This window comes from Xiphophorus hellerii, chromosome 20 (assembly GCF_003331165.1).
Source record: "Xiphophorus hellerii strain 12219 chromosome 20, Xiphophorus_hellerii-4.1, whole genome shotgun sequence".
NCBI lineage: Eukaryota > Metazoa > Chordata > Actinopteri > Cyprinodontiformes > Poeciliidae > Xiphophorus > Xiphophorus hellerii.
In genome coordinates this window covers 29460946-29471118 of record NC_045691.1, presented here as the reverse complement: position 1 = coordinate 29471118, position 10173 = coordinate 29460946, and the positions used below count along the sequence as shown (strand labels likewise).

The window sequence follows — 10173 nt, the reverse complement described above, 5'->3', positions numbered from 1 at the left end:
GCTGTAGGTTGCAGTAAACCAATATTGTCACATTTAAGCTTTGATAGCTGGCGCTCCTACATATTTCATAGCCTAAAAACTCTGTCGAAAACCGGTTATTGAGTTGCTAACATGTAAACAAATGGCGGTTCCGGTTTGTGGCAGAAGTCGAACCCAAAAATCACGCAAAAGCCTCATTGGGACTAGGAATAAGGTGGATTGCTTACACAAAAAAAATCTACCCAAATTAAATGCTTTGCATTGATTTCAGCTTTATGTTGTTCTATGGATATATGGAAAATGTTTTCAAAGTGTTTTCAAAAACCTGATTGATTGAAAAAGGTGATAGAACTTTTCTAGGGCCCCCAAAACCTGAGGACACAAAACCTTGATCCCTGTGTTAGTACTGTGTTAGTACACAAGGACACGAATCTAACACTAAAGAATAACTAGACCTAAGAAACATAATTAAACTGGAGTAACAAGGAATAACTAGAGACAAGAAAGAAAATAAAAGATACCCCATTAACAAGAAATAAACATAACTAAGGACTGAGAAGAGGGACTGAACTAAAATAAGTAAAACAGAAACACGGATGATCTAATCAAAGAAAAGTAACTGAGGGACACAGAAATGAATAAAACTCAACAACCCAAGGTCCTGACATAAACTTTGTCCAAATTCTGTCCTAGCTTTTAGCAAAAATAATTCAAAAGAAGGTCCACAAAAAACACCAAAGGTCAGAAGTTTGATGTTATATTAGAGTTAAATAATAAAAAGCCTCCCTTCTATATCCACACATAACTACACTAGCGGATGCAGGAGCAGTGTGTCCCTCATTATGGGACATAATGGACTATTGCTACTAGCAGACCAGCTACAGGCTAACCACAGGCTGTCAGTTTCACACTTCACTGAATGTACTTGAGTTCTGTTTAATATTGTGAAATGCTGCCCTGTTTTAACGCTGTATGTTAGAACGGTATCAAACTTTGTTTTGTTGGTACATTACAACTACAAACTTTAATGGCTATAATAGAATCTGTGCATGCTAATAAAAAAAAAATGGATAAAAAAACCCACAGCACGTGTCATAGACCAACTCAATTATAAAGTTTACATTTTTTTAACATAGTTTTTACATTTTTTTTTCAAAAGTATACATTTTGTTATATTTCCTGCTTTTACGACTGCAGAATTATTTTAAGGTTTGTCTCCCAGCTTTGAAGAGACTCAAATTTCTCCACATTTCTGTTAGCAAAATGGAACATGCTCAGTCAGAATATGACGGAGAATTATTTGTGAACTTCTGTTTTCAGGCGCTGCCAGAAGTTCTTAATTGGACTGAGGTCTCGACTTTGATTGGGCCCTTCTGAAAGTTTATGGTTCGACTGCCGGGGCGTAAAAAGTGCTTTGCCGTTTTATTGAGTTTTATTTTCTAAATGCCACAATAATGAGAGAGAGAGAGAGAGAGAGAACATGTCAAAGATCTATTTATTAATGTCTTCAGAATCAGAAGTTTGCATAAAAAATAATTAAGTTCTCTTTAAACAATGGGTCGTGATATCATGGTTTGGGAAACTTCTGATAGGTTAAATAATGTGATAAAAAGTTAAAAGGGTGTTATTACTTTGACAAAGCACTGCTAGTTATTGAACCTTTGTATGCTTTGGTCATTCTTTACTCTTTACCTACTTACATAGTTTATAAAATTATCGGAATAAACTACATGAAAGGGGGAAAAAAGAGGAGAATTTGTTATTCAGTAATTCTGAAACAAATTGTTATCAAATTATTGCTACCACATTCTTCTAAAAGACCATGAAACCCAGTTGAGTTTTTCCTCCAACTGCCTAATATTTCATTTTTAACTCCAGGGCTTTGCCACCTTAATCAGATTGTCTTATTTTATTACATTTGAGTTATAAATCGGATCACCAAGAAAAAAAAAAAATCTGAGAAAGGGATTTGAACTACTGAGTGTCCACTCAAGGGTCCACTTAAGTAAATATTTAATATTTACTTAAATATTGTTGGCTCAAAAAAAAGGGGAATATTTTTCCCCGTTTTTTGTTTTAGCAACACTCGGCCACTTGGGGGCAGAAGAAGCCAATATTTAATCTCGTTCCATACACTCTCTCTTTACTCATTAAACTTATTCATACACCTTGAGCTTTTCCGCATCCATGTGCTTTACGGCAACACTGTTGCTACCCACAAGTGGCGTAATTACCTTTGCGAGGCACTGGATTGATTCCGCCAGTAGTCACAGGATTACACTTGCAGTCCAGTCTGACTAGCATGGATGCTAACCAAGTCACTGGTCTATCACAGGTTCAAACATGTAAAGCAGCACACCGGTTTATTTCAAGGTAAAGACGGAGCAGAAAGTGAAGACACAAGTCGCAGATTCCTAAAATGACAAAAACTTTAAACCTATGTCAGAAATAACAAAAAAATGTTGAGCAGGAAGCTGTAAAAGATTGCAGTACTGTCTAGCTCGCTGGAAGCCAATTTTAAATACGACATACGGCTAACACCACATCGCATTATTCACTGTGAGATTTGGTTGAAAAATATTGTCCTGAAGCAGCTGGAAAACGGGCTTCGAGTGTAGAAATGTAAAGACATCAAAGTAAAACCTTAATAAAGCTCAAACTGTACAAAATGTGCAGCAGCTAAGAGTTTTCTACGTTAAAGTAGCTACTTTAGCTGGACGAGTAGCTAGCGTAGAAAGTTTTCATTCCACTTTAGCTACTCCGAACATTTTTATTCTGAAATTCCAAGCTTTCCCAGACTCGCCTGTTCTGGTGGTCAGGGGGGTTCAGCATTTTTTATTTTATTTTATTTCTTTTGCATTGAGCGGTTACGCTTAACTCCAGTCCTGGCCTTGCAACCTTTAGATGTGCCTCTGCTGCACCACACCTGAATAGATTCATTAGGTCATTAGCAGGCCTCTACACAAGGAGGAGGTCATTAAGCCATTTCATTCCAGTGTTTTGTACCTGTGGCACATCTAAAAACTGCAGGACAGTGGCCCTTGAGGCCTGGAGTTTGAGACCCCTGCGCTAAACGTATCAACACTAAACCCGTTTGAGTAGTTCTCTCGTCTTATCTGTAGTTTACACAAAGGAATACATGTTTTTAGTCTGTGCTATAGATTTACTGCTCTTTAACAGCTGGACCAAATTAGATCAGCTGCATTTCTAAACCTTTTAACTCTTGGATATTTTAAATAAGTATGGAGGCCGGTCAAAGCACAGTTTGTGAATATTGGAATCTTTATTTTATTTGTAATATATTAAAACATAGGAAATTCAACTATGGTTGGACAATGGTCCGTTTGGTAGCGCTGTTGCCTTGCGCAAGACAGTTGTGGATTTGAATTCATATGAGCAGGTATAAACAAAAATGGACGGCCACAGTGGCTTTACTGCTTCATTTGGCAGTTTAGATTTAATTCAAGAATCAGATCCCTTCAAAGTTGTCAAGAGAATAAACAGGAAGCAAGATGGCAAAGTTGTTTTTCATCTGTTACTGGTCTGCATTCAGTCAGTAAGTCAAAAAAAAAAAAAAAATGGTGATAGTGAAAATCTTAAAATCAAGGTGTGGCTCAGCAAAGTAAAGCGTGCCAAATTAATCAAAATTAACGTGGAAACAGACTTTTGTGCTTTAGAAAATAGGAGGTAGAGATTCTGCAAGATCAAAAAAAAAAAAATTCCATCTCATTTTTGTTTTTCCCGCTGATAAAAAGCAACTTCAAAACTTTTTCAGACTGCGTCGGAGCCCAGTTTACACACACAATGTCCAAAACAAGATGGTTTTGCTCATTAGGTGCATTATCAAATCACTGGACGTCGAAAGCTGATTTTTACACACGGGGTCCTCTGATTCGACAACGGGAAAGCAGCGTGAAGCCCAACTTCCACATGGTGGCGCTCGCGTCGCATGTTTTGGTTTGTGGGACCTACCACTAAGAGAAGGCAGCTGAGATCATCTCACTGATCTGCAGCTCGAGGGACAAACTTTTGTTGTGATTAGGAAAAGAAGAAGAAACTTCCGCGCATCTCAGAGAGGTGCGATGGGAGGGGCCTCGTGATGGAGGGACCTTATGATTTTCCACGCTTACTTTTAACTAGGCTTACGTTGCCAACCGTAAAAAAAGAAAAAGAGATTAAGATGAATGGAGACTTATCACTAAATATCAAGCTGCCCCAACCAGGGAGGATTTGTTTCCACTAATGGCCGTCTCCACTTTTCTACGAGTGTGAAAAGCGACTGTTATGAACAACAGTCAGCTTTTTAAGAAGTAAAACTAACTCGTAATATCATTCCCCCCCCCCCGAAAGCCTTTAGAATCAGGTCCCGGCCTGTAATCTAAGACGTGCTATTGATTTACAGAGACTGTGCAGCTTTGTGTGTTATGTAAGTGTTATGTAAGAGGTGTGCTGAGGAGTTGTCAGGGCGGCTGGCTGCAACACGTTGAAGCCAAACAGGCGGTCAAACACAGACTCCGCAGAAGGACCAAAAGCTTTATTATTACTTTAATATATATATATATATATCAATAATACTTTATATACAAAATATGTACAGCCTTTTGTTACAATGTCAAAATAAAACCAATTAAAGTACCTCTTTCTATACAAAACTAGATGTTTTTGGGAACTTTACATTCAAGCTTTCTCGCTAAAGACAAGCATCGAATTTGTTTGCAACTCCAGTCATCGTGGTGTTTGGGTTAAACGAGTGAAGAAGGCGGGAACAGGAGCTTCAGATGCACGTCTACAAACTTGCTGCCTCATCCTTCCTGCGACAGCTACACACACACACACACACACACAAAAAAAAAACCCCACTCTGCGGGTCTTGTATCAAAAATAGAGATGTACAAAGAGAAAAGCAAAACCGAAACGTTACTTCACAGGAGCTCCATCTGGATGCGATTAAAAAAAAAAGAAAGAAAAAAAGTAATCAAACAAAAATAGCCGTGAGTCACAGATTAGGTGATGCACCTGGTACAGGCGACGGCGGGTCAACACCCTGAATTCTCTGTACTTCATGAATTCCTGCATTCGTTTTCAGTGGCGGCACAAACAGACGTGAGAGAAGTTAGATCTGGGAGGTCAGGACCCAGACATGCTGGTTGTTTTGTGGTTTTTTTTTGGTTAAAATGGCTTGTTGCTGTCCCTGGGGGTGGCAAACACTGAGGGTAGAACCTGACATTTGCCGATCTACAGCAGCATTCACAGGAGATTTTATTATTATTTTCTTCTTTATACATCCTTACATTCATTACAGGGGTGGTGAACAACAACAACAACACAGGTCCAAATTGTTTTGGGACAAGAAATAAAAGGAGGAATATAGAGTACATTCTGGGGTTTCCTCTGACATTCATCATTTCTGGAGTCAAAAAAAAAGTATAAACCTTTGAAATCTCTTGTGCGCTCTTTAAGATGGCCGTCTTCACAGTGTTGAAGGGGTTGTACAGAGTCTTTAACATGAGCCTCAAAAATAGTCCGAGGGTCAATGTCTGACAATGTTGACCTTAAAGGGTTCTGCTCTGAGGGGCCAAGTTTCCAAGGACGGTCAACACTGTAACCTTTGGTTCAACATTCAGTGGGGCAAAGCTGATAGGTGAACCATCTGCTCAGTCTATGGCTTCCAAGTTCAAAGGAGAGACCTGCCTTAAAGCTTTGTGGAGAGTGGGGGAATCCATTGGGATGCGGTGGGCCACCGGAGACCCCGCCCTCGGAGACATCAACAGAGACGAGGGCAACGGCTCCGAGGGCAGGCCCGGGTACATGATGGGCATGCCGCCGGGGTACCAGCATTTTTCCAGCATCGGGAGGTATGTCGCGGCTGCCGCCGTCGATGGGGGGATGAGGTAGAAGGGGAGGCAAAAAGGGGGCTGGTTGGGGGAGACGTTTACATAACTGCCCGGAGCTCCCGCTGGGTGAAAGGAGAGCATCTCATCCTCCGAGTCCACTCTTAACCTCTTTGCCCGGGGCTGGTCGCCCTCCTGCTTGACGACACCGACCATCCGCTCCGACGCAGGAGGCTTTGTCTCGCCCTCCCTCTCGTTTTCTGACCACTGGGCTTTAGGCTTGTCGTGTTCTCCCCCGTAGCCGCTGTCAGTGTCCGTATCGCTGCCACTCTGCTCCCCCGTCCCGTGGTGGAAAGTCCGTTGGATGACCGGGACGCAGTTCCTAGCCGGGGCCTCGGGCGACGCCGACGGCTCCCCGACTGGCCTCTTTGCCTCATCAGACTCTCGGGCGGAGGACCTGTCGGGTTGAGGGCTGCTTCCGTTGTGGAGAACTTCAGCCGCCACCTTCTGGATGTGACTGATGACGTGTGAGGGGGTCAGATCCCTGGTGGTCTCTTGACTCGCCAGGTAATGGAGGACTTCTCTGGCACAGAGGTGAAAGCCAGAGCGGAACATCTCCTCACTGGTCTCGGCACCGTCTCCCACGTTATCACCTGAATGAACACAATCAAAATGAAACTCAATTTCTTTAAGACTTTAGCTTTTAAAAAAACACACTTGTCCTTCAAATTCTCAAAGAAAAGCCATTTGTTAAGGATCCCAACTGAAGGCATGGCCATTAGAAATCCAACTTACCGATCTGCAGGTCTTTCTGGAGCGCCATTATTTTCTGCTGCTGTTGCTCCAGGACGGCGCTCAGAGTTTTCACATGCTTCAGTGTGAGTTCCAGCACCACGGCTTTCTCCAGATGACCCAGCGTCTAAAACAGGAAGACCTTCGATAAGCATGTTGATCTTCCTTATGTAACACATTCTGCAGCTGAACAGAGGGCCAGCGGCCAACACCGGGGGAAACTACGCAAACTATGCACACAAGGATGATTCCTTACAAGATTAAATCTTAAACTCTACAACATGCTAATCGGGAATTTAAACTGTTTTTAAATTTGCTAAACATGTCATTTTTAAATGTAGCTCATGTATTTTTCTATAGCTTTTCAAAAAAAAAAAAAAATAAAATAAAATAAAATTAAAGCCAACATTTGATGCAATCAATAGGATTTCAGTCTCTCGGGCTAAAACAACACATTACTCACTGTAAGCTTCAGATGTTCTGGCAACAGGTCCTTCAACTGGGCAATGCATTCATTTATTCTGTCCCGTCTTTTCTTTTCGATCAGTCTGTGTGGCAACTTGTAAGTCTCCTGGACAAAGTTAAAATGTTGTCAGTAATATTTAAGACCCGGAAATCAAACTAAATTATTTATTTATTTTTTTCATTTTGAACTGAAATTTACCTTGCATTCATCTCTGCCCTTCACACCCCTCCTGCTTTTGCACATATAAATAGGATATTCTAGTCTGCAAAAGGAAAGGAATAATAAAAAAAAAAAATCACATTTGAGATTTAAGGGTTTCACAGAGAACAACAGAAGGCTCAGGTTTCGAAAACGCATCGCATATTTACCGGCGCATGTCAGGTATGTCCATTGGTGCGTGTTTCGGAACATAAGGAGGTGGTTGCGCACTTGTAATCCGCTCCATGTCGCTTTATTGACGGGCGAAAAAACAAAACCTGAAAAGCGCTCGCTCCTTAAAACAAAAACAAAGTCAAGAATAACACAACAGAAAAAGCAGTAGCACGCCTCCTCCTGTGTGATCCTGCTGAAGCTGGTCTCAGTTTAGAGTGCTGTCACCCTGAGGTCGGGGCTCGTTAGTATGCGGAGGGAAGCTCCACGCCCCGCGCGATGTGTGAGAGCTGGGTGGGTTGGTGGCTACGTGTTAAATAAACCCTGTGACTGCAGGCACGTCTCTCTCTCTCTCTCTCTCTCTCTCCCTAAGAGAAAAACTGCCTCTCCTCCGTCACATGAGCCTCACGTGTTGGACGGCGCTTTCAACTCCTCGCCCTCCCAGCATCCTCCACCCCCTCCCCGCTTCGTGCCGCCAGGAGAGGAGCCCTGCATGGCAAGCCGTTTGTGTATTTAATCAACCCATTTGTAGTTTGCGGTAATGTTCAGTTCGGTGCAACGTACCCGAGTTCACGAGCAGCAGATGAGATTTTAAATATACATATATATATATTTTTTTGTCTTTACACGAATAAAATGGTCCGCAAACCGTCTTAAATAATGTCCAATCAGTGCTGAATGCTGAAGTCGAGATTTGACAAGTTCATATTCAGTGTCCTGTTGTCTAATTATGTTGTTTTTTTTAAGAGGATGAGATGATGATGATGATGATGATGATGTTTTAACATCATCAATATTCGCATTAAATGATCTTCAGAGTAGAGTTATCATGTTCAGGTCTGACCACCCTTTGGATTTTAAACAAGAGATGCACAAATGGATCTCAGTTTCCTTAGTATCGATAATGGTTGAATTGTCGACAATTAGCTAGTCTAGATACCGCAATGCTTATAAATTCTGTCTGTCACTGCTCGTTTTTTTTTTTTTACCAAGTATATAAGTGCTCATCTTTATATCCAGGGTTAGAAATATTATTTTTTTGACAAAACAATAACGAGAGAATTGCTCACGCAGATTTTACAACGGCCATTCAGATAACCATTTGAAATTTTAGATCATCTCCAAGTCAAAATTAAAATGGATGCCATACAACACGGCATCATTTCTGGCGCAAAATACAATTTCATCAAATTAGTTAAAGATATCTTAAAATCCTCACGTTTAGGTGTAGAAACTTTACAGCCAGATTGGTTATACGAGTCAGTAGTGTGGTAATCTTAGCTTTTAAAAAAAAACATTGTTTACCAGTAATTTAACCAAATATTTGAAAAAGTACATCACAAAAATAAAATGCAACTCTTCCGCCGTTATTAAATGTTTAAACGGATTGCTGTAGCCCCACCTCTGGCTGTAGTACTCCGGGCTGAGTCCCGTGGAGCTCCACGCTCCTCCTGAGTTTTTCTTTTTTCTTTTTTTTTTTTTTCAGAGCCTAGGCGTGTTTACATCAACAGAAAGTGGAGCAACAGTTTCCCCCGCCGACATGAGGTGAAATATTTACCCCCCAAAACTGCGGATATTCCGCTGTTTATGTTACACGTTCAGACATAAAACCAAAGCAGCCTCACCAGATGCACAGCTAACTAAAGAACAGCTGGTTATTATAGAAAAAATAGCGCCAGTATTAGCGTGGCAACAGGCTCGTGAGCTTGTTGTTACAACAGAAACGGGGACAGTAAGCAAAATATAACTTTAGCCGCTTTGTTGTTACGAAAAAAAACCGCAGTCTGAGTTAAACATAGTAAACACAAAAGAATAATTTGATAACTATTTTTTTTTTTTTTTTTACCAAATAGGATGTAAAAAAAAAAAAAAAAATCATTTTATTGACAGAACGTTCTTCCATGAGACTGGAACGTATTTTAATTTTATGGTGGTTACAACATAAATCACTTTGGTCTTTCTGGAGGCAGCCAAAATGTCACGCGTGAAATTTCATACCGTACCCGATTGTTGCTTGGCACGTGCACCTGCGGCAGGGTGACACGCTGGCTGCAGTTTGTTATAGCTGCGTGTTTTTTTTTTTTCCCCCTCCTTCTTTTTTTTTTTTTTCAAAGCCGCCGCTGTGTTGATTAAATCAGCCCGTCACGTTGAGCTCCTCATGGTCTCGGCACACAGGATCCCTTGCCGCTGACGTAAGGCTCGCAGACAGCCGAGAGTGGCCGACCGGTCAGTCGGTCCCACTCGGCGACAACCCGAAGCAGACTTGGCTATATTTAGAAAGGGCTTCAAAACATCGGAGTCGGCCGAGTTGCGAGCGGGGAAGCGGGAAACGGGCAACAAATTCAGCAGCATTTTCTGATCGTCATCAGAGCAGAGCAGGAAATGTTTCAGGCGGATATATTCAAGCTTTTGTTAACATTACCAGGGCAACGCAGGCTCACATTTTACCTCACTAAATAGTGAATCTTACTCCTCATTCACTAAGAACACTATTTATACTTAAAAAAATGAAAGCATTTTTCTGCTCCTATGTCGACACATTAATTGCGACATCTATAATAAAGTAACATTTAATGCTATCTGATTTTTAGACTTTAAATGTGGAATAAATAATAATTTAGAAGTTGTTTGTTTAAATGCTTCTAGCTCATATTATAGCTATGACTGACATATGACCTATTATATAGCATATGCTGAAAATAACTGAATATTTACACCCTAGTCTGTGTTTAGATG

The 10173-nt window shown here is 41.0% G+C and overlaps 1 protein-coding gene across 1 annotated transcript; it reads right to left on the bottom strand.

Moving 5' to 3' along the window:
- Positions 1-5099: 5099 nt before the first annotated feature.
- On the bottom strand, positions 5100-7800 carry LOC116711195 (class E basic helix-loop-helix protein 40-like). The gene is made up of 5 exons (XM_032550592.1): positions 7437-7800; positions 7267-7330; positions 7066-7173; positions 6606-6729; positions 5100-6463 (listed from the first exon to the last, which is right to left on the bottom strand). Exons 1-5 carry the CDS (start codon positions 7511-7513, stop codon positions 5634-5636), a joined length of 1203 nt encoding a protein of 400 aa, XP_032406483.1. The 5' UTR covers positions 7514-7800; the 3' UTR covers positions 5100-5633.
- Positions 7801-10173: the final 2373 nt, after the last annotated feature.